The 17,497-nt window shown below is 43.8% G+C and overlaps 1 protein-coding gene across 1 annotated transcript in view; it reads right to left on the bottom strand.

Moving 5' to 3' along the window:
* The window catches only part of LOC140739622 (fibroblast growth factor 18-like), a 401,578-nt gene that overhangs the window by 19,000 nt on the left and 365,081 nt on the right, over positions 1 to 17,497 (bottom strand). Inside the window, exon 2 of the mRNA XM_073068021.1 lies at positions 6,283 to 6,389. Within this exon, the coding sequence (XP_072924122.1) occupies positions 6,283 to 6,312 (30 nt within the window). The 5' untranslated portion in view covers positions 6,313 to 6,389. The remainder of the gene's footprint in view (positions 1 to 6,282; positions 6,390 to 17,497) is intronic.

Here is a 17,497-nt window from a genome sequence, read left to right as displayed (position 1 = left end):
AATCAGAGATTAAGGGAGCAGGGCTTTACTCTTTGGAGAGAAGGAGGATGAGAGGAGACATGATAGAGGTGTACAAGATATTACAAGGAATAGACAGAGTGGACAGCCAGCGCCTCTTCCCCAGGGCACCACTGCTCAGTAAAAGAGGACATTGCTTTAAGGTAAGGGGAGGGAAGTTCAAGGGGGATATTAGAGGAAGGTTTTTCACTCAGAGAGTGGTTGGTGCGTGGAATGAACTGCCTGAGTCAGTGGTGAAGGCAGATACACTAGTGAAGTTTCAGAGAATACTAGACAGGTATATGGAGGAATTTAAGGTGGGGGGTTATATGGGAGGCAGGGATTGAGGGTCAGCATAACATTGTGGTCCAAAGGGCCTATAATGTGCTGTACTATTCAATGTTCTATGTTCTATTTTAAACATAAGCAGACTAATACCCAGCTCACTGTCAAACGTCACCACAATATTGAACCATAGGGTCATAAAACCAGAGAACATTACAGCACGGAAACAGGCCTTTTGGCCCTTCCTGTCTGTGTCAAACCATTCTTCTGCCTAGTCCCACCGACCTGCACCTGGACCATATCCCTGCATACTGCCCAGAACACTATCAAAAGTCACCAGACTATTGCTCAGAACTCTGTCAAACATCACTTCACTACTGCCCAGACCACTGTCATCTTCACTACACTACTCCCGAATGTACTGTCAAACATCACCACACTACTGCCCAAAACATTGTCAAACATCACTACGGTATTACCCAGATCACAGTCAAACATCAGGACACCACTGTCCAACACACTGTCAAACTTCACCACACTACTGAACCATAGAAACATAGAACATTACAGCACGGAAACAGGCCTTTTAGGCTCTTCTTGTCTGTGCCAAACCATTTTTCTGCCAAGTCCCACTGACCTTCACCTGGACCATATCCCTGCATACTGCTCAGAACTCTGTCAAACATCACCACCCTGCTGCCGAGAACACTCACAAACATCACCACACTACTGTCCAGAGCACTGTCATACATAGAACTTTAGAACCATAGAACATTACAGCTCAGAAACAGGCCTTCTGTCCCTTCTTGGCTCTGCTGAACCATTTTTCTGCCAAGTCGCACTGACCTGCACCTGATCATATTCCTCCATACACCTCTCATCCGTGTACCTGTCAAGTTTTTCTTAAAAGTTAAAAGTGAACCCGCAATTACCGCTTCATCTGGCAGCTCATTCCACACTCCCACCACTCTGTGTGTGTGAAGGAGCCCCCTCCCAATTTACCCTTTAAACTTTCCCCCCTTTACCCTTGACCCTTGTCCTCTTGTTTTTTCTCCCCCAGCCTCAGTGGAAAAAGCCTGCTTGCATTCACTCTATCTGTACCCATCATGATTTTATATACCTCTATCTAATCTCCCCTCTTTCTTCTACGCTCCAGGGAATGAAGTCCTAACCTATTCAACCTTTCTCTGTAACTCAGTTTCTCAAATCCCGGCAACATCCTTGTAAACCTTCTTTGCACTTTTTCCACCTTATTAATATCCTTCCTGTAATTCGGTGACCAAAGCTGCACACAATACTTCAAATTTGGCCTCACCAATGCCTTATACAACCTCACCATAACATTCCAACTCTTATACTCAATGGTTAGATTTATAAAGGCCAATGTAGCAAAATGTCTCTTTACTACCCTATCTACCTGTGACACCAGTTTTAGGGAATTTTGTATCTGTATTCTCAGATCCCTCTGTTCTGATGCACTCCTCAGTGCCCTACCATATACCTTGTATGTTCTACCTTGTTTTTTTCCTTCCAAAGTGCAATACCTCACACTTGTCTGTATTAAACTCCATCTGCTATTTTTTAGCACATTTTTGCATCTGGTCCAAATCCCTCTGCAAGCTTTGAAAACCTTCCTGACTGTCCACTACACCTCCAATCTTTGGATCATCAGCAAATCTGCAGGTCCAATTTACCACATTATCATCCAGATCATTGATATAGATGACAAATAACAATGGACCCAGCACTGATCCCTGTTACACACGACTAGTCACAGGCCTCTACTCAGAGAAGCAATCCTCCAATACCACTCTTTAACTTCTCCCATTGAGCCAATGTCTAATCCAATTTACTGCCTCACCATGTATACCTAGTGACTGAATCTTCTTAACTAACCTCCCATGCGGGACCTTGTCAAAGGTCTTACTGAAATCCATGTAGACAACATCCACTGCCTTCCCTTCATCCACTTTCCTTGTAACCTCAAAAAAACTCTAATAGATTTGTTAAACATGACCTACCACGCACAAAGCCGTGCTGACTCTCTCTAGTAAGTCCCTGTCTATCTAAATACTTATAGATCCTATCTCTTAGTACTCCTTCCAATAATTTACCACACTACTGCCCAGAACACTATCAACGTCACCACTCTACTCCCGAATGCACTGTCAAACATCACCACAGTACTGTCCAGAACACTGTCAAATATCAGAACATTGTCAAACACCAACACTGTACACTCCTGTTCAAGGTCAAACACTACCACTCTACTCCGGGGTACACATAAAAACACCACAACACTACACCCAAGTTCACTGACAAACAACGCTACTCTACTCCATAGTACACCCCACACTCCTCCCCAGTATCCTGTCTAATATCACCACTGTACTGCCCACAATACTGTTAAAACCTCACTCTCCTCCCCGGTACACTGTCAAACATCACCACTCCTCCCCAGTTTATAGTCAAACGTCACCACTCTACACCCCAGTTCATGGCCAAACATTACCATTCTTCTCCCCGGTACATGTCAAACATCCCAGGTGTTGACAAGAGGGCAAACAGGAGCGCGATATGCCAATTGGTGGAGTGGTGTTGCAGCAACAACCTGGCTCTTAATGTCAGTAAGATGAAAGACATGATTGTGGACTTCTGGAAGGGTAAGACAAAGGAACACATATCAATCCTCAGAGGGATCAGAGATGGAGAGAGTGAGCAGTTTCAAGTTCCTGGGTGTCAAGATCTCTGAGGATCTAACCTGGTCCCAACATACTGATGCAGTTATAAAGAAGGCAAGATAGTGACTATACTTCATTAGGAGTTTGAAGAGATTTGGTATGTCAACAAATACACTCAAAAACTTCTATAGATGTACTGTGGAGAGTATTCTGACAGGCTGCATCACTGTCTGGTGTGGAGGGGCTAAAGCACAGGACTGAAAGAAGCTGCAAAGGTTGTAAATTTAGTTGGCTCCATCTTGGGTGCTAGCCTACAAAGTACCAAGGACATCTCCAAGGAAGGCAATGTCCATTATTAAGGACCTCCAGCACACAGGGTGTGCTCTTTTCTTACTGTTACCACCAGGTAAGAGGTACTGAAGCCTAAAGGCACACACTCAGCGATTTAGGAACAGCTTCTTCCCTTCTGCTATCCGATTCCTAAATGGACATTGAACACTTGGACACTACCTCACTTTTTACACTCTATATTATTTCTTTTTCTTTTGCATGATTTTTAATCTATTCAATATACACATAGTGTAATTGATTTACTTATTTATTATTATTATTATTTTATTTTGTTTTTCTTCTTCTATATTGAACTGCTGCTACTAAGTTAACAAATTTCACGTCACTTGCCAGTGATCATAAACATGATTCTGATTCTAACATCACAACTCTGCTCCCCAAGACACTGTCAATTAGAACAACTCTTCTCTTTATTTCACTGTCAAACACGACCACTCTTGTCCCCAATACGGTTTCCAACAATACCTCTCTACTCCCCAGTACTCTGTCACATCACCAATATACACCTGAGTGCACAGTCACACTCCTCCCTCCATACACTATAAAACATCTTCACTCTACTCCCCACTACAATGTCAAACACCACCACACTACTCCCCAGTACAGTGTCAAACACCATCACCCTCTTCCCCTGTTCACTTTCAAACATTACCCCTCTTCTCCCCAGGTCATGGTCAAACACCACCAGTCTACTCCCCTGTACACTGTCAAATACTACCACTCTACACTCCAGTACACTGACAACGTGCTTCAAGTCCGCCACCATCATCCCTCTGTCGAAGAAGTCCTCAGTGTCCTGCCTCAACAACAACTGTACTGTTGCACTCACATCCATCATCATGAAGTGTTTCGAGAGGCTCGTTATAAGGCACATCAAGACCCTGATCCCCTCTCACTGGACCCCCTGCAGTTCGCGTATCGTCCCAACCGCTCAACAGACGAAGCCATTGCCACCACCCTCCATTTGGCCCTCACCAACCTGGTCAAAAAAGACACGTATGTCGCATAGACTTCAGATCAGCATTCAAAACAATTATTCCGCAGCACCTGATTGGAAAGCTGAACATACTGGGTCTGAACACCTCCCTCTGCAACTGGATCCTAGACTTCCTGACTGGGAGACCTGTCAGTCCAGATCAGAAGCAGCATCTCCAACACCATCACACTGAGCACTGGGGCCCCCCAGGGCTGTGTGCTCAGTCCACTGCTGTTCACTCTGCTGACCCATGACTGTGCAGCAATACACAGCTCAAATCACATCATCAAGTTCGCCGATGACACGACCGTGGTGGGTCTCATCAGCAAGAATGACGAGTCAGCATACAGAGAGGAGGTGCAGTGGCTAATTGACTGGTGCAGAACCAACAACTTGTCTCTGAATGTGAACAAAACAGAAGAGATGGTTATTAAGTTCAGGAGAGCACGGTGTCCACTCTCCGCTGAACATCGATGGCTCCTCTGTTGAGATCGTTAAGAGTACCAAATTTCTTGGTGTTCACCTGGCAGAGAATCACACCTGGTCCCTCAACACCAGTTCCATTGCCAAGAAAGCCCAGCAGCATCTCTACTTTCTGCGAAAGCTGAGGGAAGTCCATCTCCCACCACCCATCCTCACCACATTCTACAGAAGATGTATCGAGAGCATCTTGAGCAGCTGCATCACTGCCTGGTTCAGGAATTGCACTGCCTCAGATCGCAAGACCCTGCAGCAGATAGTGAGGTCAGCTGAGAAGATCATCAGGGTCGCTCTTCCCGCTATTACAGACATTTACACTATACGCTGCACCCACAAAGCTAATAGTATTGTGAAGGACCCCACACACTTCTTGGACAAACTCTTCTCCCTCCTGCTATCTGGCAAAAGGTACCGAAGCATTCGGGCTCCCACGATCAGACTGTGTAACAGTTTCTTCCCCCAAGCCATCAGACTCCTCAATACTCAGAGTCTGGACTGACATCTACATCATTTATTATTACTTTGAAATTTGTCCTCTCCTGTCCTATTGTCTTCTTTATTATTAATTAATTAATTATTGTACTGCCCTGCACTGTTCGGTGCACTTTATCTAGTCCTGTGTAGATCTGTGGTCTAGTGTAGTTTTGTGTTGTTTCATGTAGCACCATGGTCCTGGAGGAACGTTGTTTCATTTTTACTGTGTACTGTACCAGCAGTTTATGGTTGAAATGACAATAAAAAGCGACTTGACTTGACTTGAAACACCACCACTCCTTTCCCTAGGACCTCTCTAATCCCCAGTACACTCTCAAACAACACCACTTTACTCTATTACAGTATATTGTCTTACACCAACAGTTTTCTTCCCTGTACACTGTCAAATATCACCAGTTTCTTCCCCAGTTCATGGACAAACTCTGTATAAAGTCAAGAGAGGTAGACAGAAAAAGATACGCAGTCCTTTTCCCAGGGAAAGGAAATGAAAAATTAGAGGTCTTAAGGTTTAGGGTAAAAGGGGAAATATTTAAAAGGAACCTGTGGGATAACTCCATGCTGATGGTGGTCTGTATTTGGAACGAGCTGCCGAAGAAAATGGTGAGGCAGGTACATGAGCAAGGTCAATGAGCCAAGCAGGCCAGTGGGATTTGCTTAGACAGGCATTTTGGTTGGTACTAACCACTTGGCTGAAGGACCTGTTCCCGTGCAAATTAACTCCACAATTCGGTGACTATTTACCAGGGTACTGTCAGCAGTCAGTGTTGAGACAAGTAACAGAGAGAGGTAAAGTTGAATGTTTTATAAACCCATTTACAGATTCTTAAAGCTGGCTATGAAACAGACTTGAAACCTAACCAGACCCAAGTGGCTGAGGCTCAGTGAATGCAGGCTGGAGCTTCCAAGGCCTTTCTTTTTCCAGCCTAGTGAACAGGTCTGCACTGAACTCAAAGAGCTGGTAGAGTGGGATTTATAGTGAGGGAATATGACACTTCCAGCCACCCAGGACTTGCTTACCTTACCCACCAGCTTCCCCTTCTTGTTCATGCACAGGTAATGTTCGGTCTCCTTGCCCTTGATCCTCACCTGGCTACCAAATGTGTCTGTTTCCACGAGGAGCTGGGCTTGGAAAGTAAGAAGAGAGAATCATTAAGGATTGAGAGTAAACATCACATTGACACAACCTTCCACTTTAACATCCTGGCTATCGATTCAACTGTACACTGAAGCCATCCACCTTCTGATATGGACAGAGAGATAGGTGGGATAATCAGTCAGTTGGTGATGAAGATAGTGTGAAGCACTCTCTGGGTTGTATTATCGGATATTCTTGAGTCTGGCTGCATGAAATACCTGAATCAAGAGGCAGACTGTTGTATATTCTCAGTATTTGTGTTGTACATTCATAAAGTTCTCTGTAAATCATTCTCAGGGTAGGAGAGTCTTGAACTGACTACAGAATGTACAGTAATTCTGATGACTCTGTACTGTTGCATATAACTACAGCCCAAATGGAAGTGAGAAGGACTGACTTCTTGGCAAACCAAATTTTAATAATACAATCCATAAAGGTCGAATTTGGCAACTTGTTTTAAAGGGCATGATAAGAATAAACAGATAATGAATTTCATTGAGTGATAGAGGGATACAGCTTGGAAACAATGCTATTACCCAACAAATCCATGTTGACCATCACTAATCCTACCCTGAACCATTTTATTCTCTGCCACATTCCCATGAACTCCCCCACAAATTCTACCACTCATCAACAACAGCCATTTCATTTAACTAACGTGCCTGTCTTTAAATGTGGGAGGAAACCAGAACATATGGTGGAAATGGATGGGGGAAAATCACTCATTCAGAGGGAGAACTGGCAAACTGGAGGTCAGGGTAGAATCCAGATCTCCAGAACTGTGAGGTAGTGGACCCAGCAGCTACACCACAAAGCACTCAAAGCTCAGTCTCCCACAAGGTTTGTATCAGAGGGACACTTAACAGCAGTGAGCAGTGTTTGGCAGAAACAACTTACCATGAATTTGCTGAATAATTTTCTCTTTGTTATGATTTACCTCATTAAAGAACCCTCATCTCATTACTTCTCTCCTTGCCTCCACTCTCTGCCTGATGCTACAATTTCCCAGTTCTGTATTAATGCATTAATGCTTCATCACTGCAGATTTACTATAGCAATAAACAGTATTGCTACCTCAGCAGTACAACTGACCCAACAAAATTACTGCAAATGTTCACCATACCAGCAAACTTTATTCTGAATACATTGCACAAGCTGACCAGGACATGCCTTGCATCATTGTCAAACTTTACCAACAACATTACTTGGTATATCAGCCTATACATTGTATCAGTGCCCAATAATTCCACCTTTAATCAGAGAAAGCACAGCCATACCAACAGGCTCATTAGGTTAATGAATAACTGTACTGATACTGTAAAAGCATACAACAATAACATCAGACACAGTGTCAAAACTCATGCATGGTAACTGACTCACTGCCTTAGTGCCCTTGCACATCTGGCCCCGTACCTGTATCTATGACATCACACTCATCTATACTGACTTCTTTCAATTCCATCCCCAATTTATTTCCTGTGACCTTTTACCCTAAATAATAGGGTCAATTTACATTAACCAATTGCCTCACTGGGATGTGGGCAGAAGCAGGAGGACTCAGAGAAAACAAGTGTAGCTACAGGGCAGGTAACCTGGGATAAGCATCATCTGAGTTACAGGATCTTTGAGGCAACAATGCTAACTGCTGCCCTTTATTTACTGTTTTAACAAGTGCTTCAGGATGAAAAGAGACCACACACACACACACACACACACACACACACACACACACACACACACACACACACACACACACACACACACACACACACACACACACACACACACACACACACACACACACACACACACACACACACACACACACACACTTCTAAATGTATTTAGCCATATGTTGACCAGACACAGTGTCAGTGGATTTGAAGACCACTCTATCTGAAGGCTTATTGCATTAGACATAAAGATTTGATGTACCTGTACACCAGATCTCAGTGGTAGTGTACAAAAACAATACCAAACTCACTGGAGATGCTGAGTTACATCCTAGGATTTGCTGGGGCACATCATCAGTGATGTAACCTGGGGTCATCAGGTGTTTTGAGTCTTTCTGCATCAGCCCCTCTCATCCAGGCCAACAGTGTAGCTGTGTTGCAATAGATTTATGACATTCGTGCATGTCAGTGTTACACAGGCTAATTGTGTGTATACATCAAGATCACAATATGAATGCACCTGCACGATAACAGACATCTTGTGTCACTGTGTATGTGAGTCAGTGTATGTGTACAACAATAGAATGACTAGGACAATTATCACCAGAATCGGCCTTCATGTTTGTTTATCCCTAAAGATGCACTTGTGCACCAGTTGACTTAATGTCTCAACATACTGTTTGCCAATATACTTTATATGTAAACAGACACACTGACAGTGTCCATGTTTAACAACAAATCCACATTACAACATATTCCCTTTCATTCTGGTTCTGTTTGTCCCAACCATTGTTATACCAACAGATGAACAAAGGTTCAGTATAGAAGTTAACTCAGTTACAACACTATGTAGCAAGGTTCTGTTATGAAGCTCCAACCTTACCAGAACATCTCTCCTGCACTTCCCTTTAACCTCCACAGACTTCTTTCTCCTGTATGTTTTTCTCTTCCCAGATTATCAGATTTCCATTGGCGTCACCATGGGACCTGATTCATTTCATCAGTGATACACCAGCAGATACATGGGGTCAGTGTACACAATCACCATTAGACAGAAACCAACTGAGTCAGTGAATGTGAATCCAATCCATTGTGCTGTACCAGTGTACATGAAAACTGTGTTAGTGTACTTGCACCACAGTAGCTTTACAATGTCAATGTATGTAAATAACAACAGGCTTATTGTATGAGTTCACATGTTCCATTAAGATCACAGTATGAGTGCATGTGCATAACATGATACATGATACATACATGGCAGTGGACGTCAGATTAGATGACAACCTCTTTAACATCAGGAGGCTCCACGCAGCCTCCAAACTCCATAGAGGATGGGTCCTAGAGCTGCACTATGCAGATGACTGTGCTCTTGTGGCCCGTACTCCGGAGGATCTTCAGACTGTCCTTGCTGTGGCGGTGAGAGCGTACAGCAGGATGGGGCTGACCGTCAATACCACAAAGACAGAAGTGGCTTGCCAATGGAGTACCAGTGTCCCACCCACCCTACCTGCCTTCACTGTTGGTGATGAAAAGCTGTCAGTAGTGCCATCTTTCAAATATTTGGTGAGCATTCTCTCTGAGGGTAGCGGCATTGACAATGACACCCAGAGCCGCATTAAACAGGCATCAGCTGCCTTTGGGAGACTTCAGCGTAGAGTCTTTCAGAACAGGAGCCTTCGTCCCTCCACAAAGGTCGCCGTATACCAAGCGGTCTGTGTCACCACCCTCCTTTATGGCTGTGAAGCTTGGGTAACCTACAGCTGTCACATCAAGTCCTTGGAACACTTCCACATAAGCTGCCTTCAGTGCATCCTGGGAATTACCTGGCGTGAGCGGGTGCCTCACACTGAAATACTTGTAAAGACCAACTGCAGAAGTATTGAGGCCATGATCACCCAGCGTCAGTTACAGTGGCTGGGGCACGTGATAAGGATGCCCCCATGTTGGCTACTCCACAGAGTGTTATACGGCCAGCTACATCATGGTCGACGCTCAGCTGGAGGACCGAAGAAGCGCTATAAGGATCAGATGAAGAATGCTTTAAGGAGTGCAAGATCAGACCCGAGGACCTGGAGGATGCTGCTGCTGACCGTAACACTTGGCGACAGCTGTGTAAGGACAGGGTTCGTATTCTGGAGATGGAAAGAACGACCAGAAGACAGCAGAAGAGAGCCAGGAGAAATGCAGGCATGGTTGCCATCACTACCACCACTACCACAAATACATGTTCCACCTGCAACAGAACTTGTGGGTCCAGGATAGGACTGTATAGTCATCAAAGATCTCACCATTAAAGGAGTGATGTCATCATCGGATTCCGATGGACAACCAAAGAAGAGAAGAAGAACATGATACATACATGGATCATCATAATCGCCGAGTCAGAGTTTATATAGAAATAGACTCTTCATGAAAATGTAGATGAGTGATTTACCAAAACATGTATATTTATATCAAAAATGGTTGCCTCACTATAGGAAGGACGTGGAAGCATTGGAAAGGGTACAGAGGAGATTTACCAGGATGCTGCCTGGTTTAGAGAGTATGGATTATGATCAGAGATTAAGGGAGCTAGGGCTTTACTCTTTGGAGAGAAGGAGGATGAGAGGAGACATGATAGAGATGTACAAGATATTAAGAGGAATAGACAGAGTGGATAGCCAGCACCTCTTGCCCAGAACACCACTGCTCAGTACAAGAGGGTATGGCTTTAAGGTAAGGGGATGGAAGTTCAAGGGGGATATTAGAGGAAGGTTTTTTACTCAGAGAGTGGTTGGTGCGTGGAATGCACTGCCTGGGTCAGTGGTGGAGGCAGATACACTAGTGAAGTTTAAGAGACTACTAGACAGGTATATGGAGTAATTTAAGGTGGGGGGTTATATGGGAGGCAGGGTTTGAGGGTCGGCACAACATTGTGGGCTGAAAGGCCTATGTTCTATGTTCTATTAAAAGGCTCACTGTTTCAGTTCCATATACACCAGATGAGCCTGTATCTCAGTGTACCATACACCAGACATGCTGTATTAGAGTATCTGTTCATAATGGGACATGATGCATCAGTAATCAAGCACACAAATAGATTCACTGATTTTGTGTACTTGTGAGTCACTGCATCACTGTGCCTGTATACCAACAGACCCACTTTGCAAGCATATAGTAACAATGTCCTTGTCAGTGTCCATGCACACATACCAAATGCCCTGTACCCTGGCTCTACACATGCTAACTGACTTATTTTAAAGCAAATAGATAAGGAGACAGTACAGAGGTCAGCACACTTACAAATCCAGTGTAACACAATGTTTAATTTCATTTGTAAGTTATCTAAAAGTTAATCACACTATCCCTGCATGCAGGGGACCTAGAAAACTTTCAAGCAAATAACATTGTTTCTGGTGAATATTAAACAGAGACCATCTTCAGTAAACTGAAGTCTTATTCAATAGTGTTACCATTGCTGTGCCCTATCATCAACATCCCGCAGGTTATTACTGTACAGAAAGTTAAGTGTGCAATCACAGAAATACAAGAGCAGATCAGAAACTTATCAGTGAGTGCAGTGTGAACCATCTACAAAGTGCACTGCCTCTCAGTAGCCATGCAGTCTGACAGTGGTTTCCAAACCAAGACATTTTTACAAGAATGATAAGGGTAGTAGGTACATAGGACTGTTGCCACTGTAGGTTCCCCTCAAAGTTGTTATCGGACTTGGAAATATACCATTGATCCTTCATCGCAATCCCAACAACATTGTGGGAGCATCTTCAGCAGAGGAACTACAAAGGTTCAAGAAGATGCCTCATCATTGCCTTCTTAATGATGAGCGATAAATGAGCCAGCAGAAATCCAGCAAAGGAATGTAAACATTTTGTACTGTTCCCTTATGTAGATTCAATTTGATTCATCATGCATAGCTCTTATTGCAGATTACTGTTGGAGGTCTCGTGCCACACTTCTGTTACCTGGATTGTATCAGTAATTTCCATTTACAATTCCATTTATATAGGTTACACTAGAATATATTGTTCACAGCTTCATTATGGCAATCACACTGTTTATTCACAGTTGTTAAAGAAATTTCAGGAAAAATTCTATATTACATTGAGATATATTGCATTTAGAAAAAAGCTTTAAAGAAAGATTTCCAGATAGCAATGCAGATCACATTTTAATACAGGTCATACCTTAAGTGACAGATATTATAGCCCCAGATTGTACATTTTCTAAAATGAAGGAGTAATGGGAGATTTGCCTGGAGGCAACATAATATTTTCTGGAGGAACTCCAATATCCATGTGAATTCATTGCAAATATTGACACATAATATAAGAGATACCCAGCTTAAAGTATGGCTGTTAGTACGACCTCAGTGCAAGGTTTGAAGCACAACTTGTCAGAATTGCGATTTATTTCATGGAACCGTGTGGACATGATGCTTTGCCCTATATGCATTTCTGTGTCATTTAACTGCACAATTGAAGTTCAACTTATTTGAACGACTGAAAAGAAACTTGTATTCAGAACAGAAATGTGGATTCTCTTAATACAAGATAAAAACCTCAGTGCAATTTATTTCTCGGATCATTAAGAGGAATGAGGTACAAAAGAAAACATTTATTAATGGTCAAAGTTGCCACTCACTGTTTAGGGTTATTAGACACCTCAAAATGTGATACTATCATGCTTTATTTAACTTGGCAAGAAGTCACATCCTTGAACATCATCGTAACAAATGAAATTGGAAATTATGGGAAGATGAGAAGACATTGTAATGCAACCACTGGAATATGTCTATAAAAATGCTTCTGTGATTCTATGAACTCATATTTGGAAGGATACATCAATATAACACTGTACAGCTGGTGGAACTCACCATCCCACAATCACTGCCAGCTCAGCACTGCAAAGCTGAAGGAACAAAGTAACCTTATAATACGAGTTTGGACGAACTCACAGGGCCACTCCCTACAACAGTCGAGAGCCACAAGCAGAACAGCCTACTGTTGGAACAGGACATCATCCTAGCAACCCACAGCTGGTGGGACTTAAAAAGCCTAACACCACACAGCTATAGGAATTGATAAGCACATATGGAGACATCTAGAAGAAGATACCAACCCAACAAACACAGCTAGAGGAAGACACCAATCCAATAACCTACGGCTGCAGGAACATACAAACCCAACACCTAGAGCTGGAAAAACACACCAGCCAAACCCTAACAGTCACAGGAAAGCCAACGTAAGTTACAGCAGGAAGAAGTAACCTACAATCTAGCAGAGATAAACAGTCTAACGCAGCACAACAGTGGGAAAATGTACAAGCAAAACACCAAGAGACAAGATGTAACTCTAGCCCAACACTGAGAGCTGAGGTTGCTCACCAGCCCAATGAACACCAGGCTGTACCAAAGCAGTAGTAATTCACCAGCCCAACATCAACAGTTGGATCAACTAAATTGCCAAGCATTTCACAGATAGATGATTGTAGAAAGCCACCAACCCACTAGCTCACAGCAGAAGTATTTTTCCAGTTCATTACACAGCCAGAGGAGCTCAGCAGCATGCCATACCACACCCTGAAGCATTTCCACAGCTCGGCACACCACAGCAAGATGGGATCAGCAGTTCTCACACTCCATAGCAGGAGTGATACACCAGCCCAACACCTCTCAGCTAGAAGACAACATCAGCCCAGCAGTCCACAGCTGAAGAAACTCTCCAGCACAACAACATGCTGAAGGGACATGCCAACATAGCAGGAAGTGTTTATCAGAACTTCAACACAAAAATGTCCAAAACCCATATATGGAGGAACTCCACTGCATAAATGGGGGAATTGACAAGTCAGGACACACATGCAGGAGTGCCCACAAATTCAAGAAAGTCAGCACTGCTGACACCCAACTGGTGGAACTCACTGTACAACACTTTACCAATGCAAACTCATTATACAGTGATATAATGGCAGAGTGCTGTTTCATAGTTCCAGAGATCCAGGCTCAATATTGACCTCAGGTTCTGTTCATTTGGAGGTTGCTTGCCCTCTCTGTGATCCAGGTTCTCTAGTTTCCTCCCATATCCAAAGATGTACAAGTTTGTAGGATAACTGGCTGCTGTAAATTGACCTTGGTGTGTAAGGAGGGTTATGGGCTATGGAGGAGGATTGTGGAGGTTAAAAGATTGGTACAATATTACGGGCTGAAGGGCCTGTAACATGGTCTATGTTCTATGTGTAGACAAGGTGTAGAATCTGGGAAGATTTGATGGGAGTAAGTTGAGGATAAGTGTAAAAGAGCAGTTATTGGATGGCACAACTCAATGAGACTGGTATGCTACAACTGGAGAAATTCAATGGTCCAACATCTCAAAGCTGGAGAACATGCCCAACAGGAGGAATCCACAAGTCAATGAAGCACTGCTGGAAAAACCCACTAATCGAACACCTCTCCAGCTGCAGAGCTCAGAGTTTCAACAATATACAGCTGCAATACTCAACTGCCACCAGTCAACAGCTGGACGAACTCAAAATCCCAAAATACACAGCTCAGGAATTGGCCAGTCCAACTCAAAACAATAAAGGAATTCCTGAATCCATCAGAGCAAAGCTGGAGGCCACCAACCTAATGTCCTGCATTTGGTGGGAGAAGAAACCAGCGTCACATTGTTGGAGGAAAGAACCAGCCTAGCACCCAACTAACAACAAGCCATTAGCTGAAATCCTTGCAGAAGGAAGAGCTACCAGCCAAGCACTGCATAAAAGGAGAAACTCAGTACAATTAGAAGGGATAATAACCGCAGAATTCCCAGCAGCAGATGAAAATGATGAATTCAAGATTACATAAAGGTGGAGGTCTTGGATCAGCTGGAAATAAATGGCTGGAGAAATTCACCAGCACAGCATCTGACAGCAAGAAATCAATAGCCCAACAAATCTCAGCTGGGGAAGCACAGCAATCAGACAGCAGCTCCTCAACAATACAACAATGGAAAAGAGCAAGTGGCAATCCCAATACACAGTATGACTACGCCAAACCTGCCCAACATGTCACAGTCGGAGAGCTCATCAACTCAGGAATACAAAACAGGGGAACAAAACAAAACAGAAAAACGCAACGTGGAGAAATCTCAAACTGGGGAACACACAACCTGAGAATTCACAAACTGGGGAACACACAACCTGAGAATTCACAAACTGGGGAACACACAACCACAGAATTCACAAACTGGGGAACACACAACCTGAGAATTTGCAAACTGGGGAACACACACCCTGTGAATTCACAAACTGGGGAACACACACCCTATGCATTCTGAAACTGGGGAACGCACAACCTGAGAATTCACAAACTGGGGAACACACAACCACAGAATTCTCAAACTGGGGAACACACAACCTGAGAATTTGCAAACTGGGGAACACACACCCTGCGAATTCACAAACTGGGGAACACACACCCTGTGAATTCTCAAACTGGGGAACGCACAACCTGAGAATTCTCAAACTGGGGAACGCAAAACCTGAGAACTCTCAAACTGGGGAACACACAAACTGAGAATTCACAAACTGGGGAACACACAACCTGAGAATTCACAAACTGGGGAACGCACAACCTGAGAATTCTCAAACTGGGGAACGCACAACCTGAGAATTCACAAACTGGGGAACACACAACCTGAGAATTCACAAACTGGGGAACGCACAACCTGAGAATTCACAAACTGGGGAACACACAACCACAGAATTCTCAAACTGGGGAAGGTACAACCTGAGAATTCTCAAACAGGGGAACAAATAACCTGAGAATTCACAAACTGGGGAACACACAACCTGAGAATTCACAAACTAGGGAACACACAACCTGAGAATTCTCAAACTGGGGAACGTACAACCTGAAAATTCTCAAACTGGGGAAAGCACAACCTGAGAATTCACAAACTGGGGAACACACAACCACAGAATTCTCAAACTGGGGAACACACAACCTGAGAATTAGCAAACTGGGGAACACACAACCTGAGAATTCACAAACTGGGGAAAGCACAACCTGAGAATTCACAAACTGGGGAACACACAACCACAGAATTCTCAAACTGGGGAACGTACAACCTGAGAATTTTCAAACAGGGGAACAAACAACCTGAGAATTCAAAAACTAGGGAACACACAACCTGAGAATTCACAAACTAGGGAACACACAACCTGAGAATTCTCAAACTGGGGAACGTACAACCTGAAAATTCTCAAACTGGGGAACGCACAACCTGAGAATTCGCAAAATGGGGAACACACAACCTGAGAATTCGCAAACTGGGGAACACACAACCTGAAAATTAACAAACTGGGGAACACACAACCTGAGAATTCGCAAACTGGGGAACACACAACCTGAGAATTCACAAACTGGGGAACACACACCCTATGCATTCTGAAACTGGGGAACGCACAACCTGAGAATTCACAAACTGGGGAACACACAACCTGAGAATTCACAAACTGGGGAACACACAACCTGAGAATTCGCAAACTGGGGAACACACACCCTGTGAATTCACAAACTGGGGAACACACACCCTCTGAATTCTCAAACTGGGGAACGTACAACCTGAGAATTCACAAACTGGGGAACACACAACCACAGAATTCTCAAACTGGGGAACACACAACCACAGAATTCTCAAACTGGGGAACACACAACCTGAGAATTTGCAAACTGGGGAACACACACCCTGTGAATTCACAAACTGGGGAACACACACCCTGTGAATTCTCAAACTGGGGAACGCACAACCTGAGAATTCACAAACTGGGGAACACACAACCACAGAATTCTCAAACTGGGGAACACACAACCTGAGAATTTGCAAACTGGGGAACACACACCCTGTGAATTCTCAAACTGGGGAACCCACAACCTGAGAATTAACAAACTGGGGAACGCAAAACCTGAGAACTCTCAAACTGGGGAACACACAAACTGAGAATTCACAAACTGGGGAACACACAACCTGAGAATTCACAAACTGGGGAACGCATAACCTGAGAATTCTCAAACTGGGGAATGCACAACCTGAGAATTCACAAACTGGGGGACACACAACCTGAGAATTCACAAACTGGGGAACGCACAACCTGAGAATTCACAAACTGGGGAACACACAACCACAGAATTCTCAAACTGGGGAACGTACAACCTGAGAATTCTCAAACTGGGGAACAAACAACCTGAGAATTCACAAACTGGGGAACACACAACCTGAGAATTCACAAACTAGGGAACACACAACCTGAGAATTCTCAAACTGGGGAACGTACAACCTGAAAATTCTCAAACTGGGGAAAGCACAACCTGAGAATTCACAAACTGGGGAACACACAACCACAGAATTCTCAAACTGGGGAACACACAACCTGAGAATTAGCA

Source organism: Hemitrygon akajei, chromosome 15 (genome assembly GCF_048418815.1).
Source record: "Hemitrygon akajei chromosome 15, sHemAka1.3, whole genome shotgun sequence".
NCBI classification, from domain to species: Eukaryota; Metazoa; Chordata; class Chondrichthyes; order Myliobatiformes; family Dasyatidae; genus Hemitrygon; species Hemitrygon akajei.
Note: the sequence above shows the minus strand (reverse complement) of the source record. Positions and strands in the feature narration are given on the sequence as shown.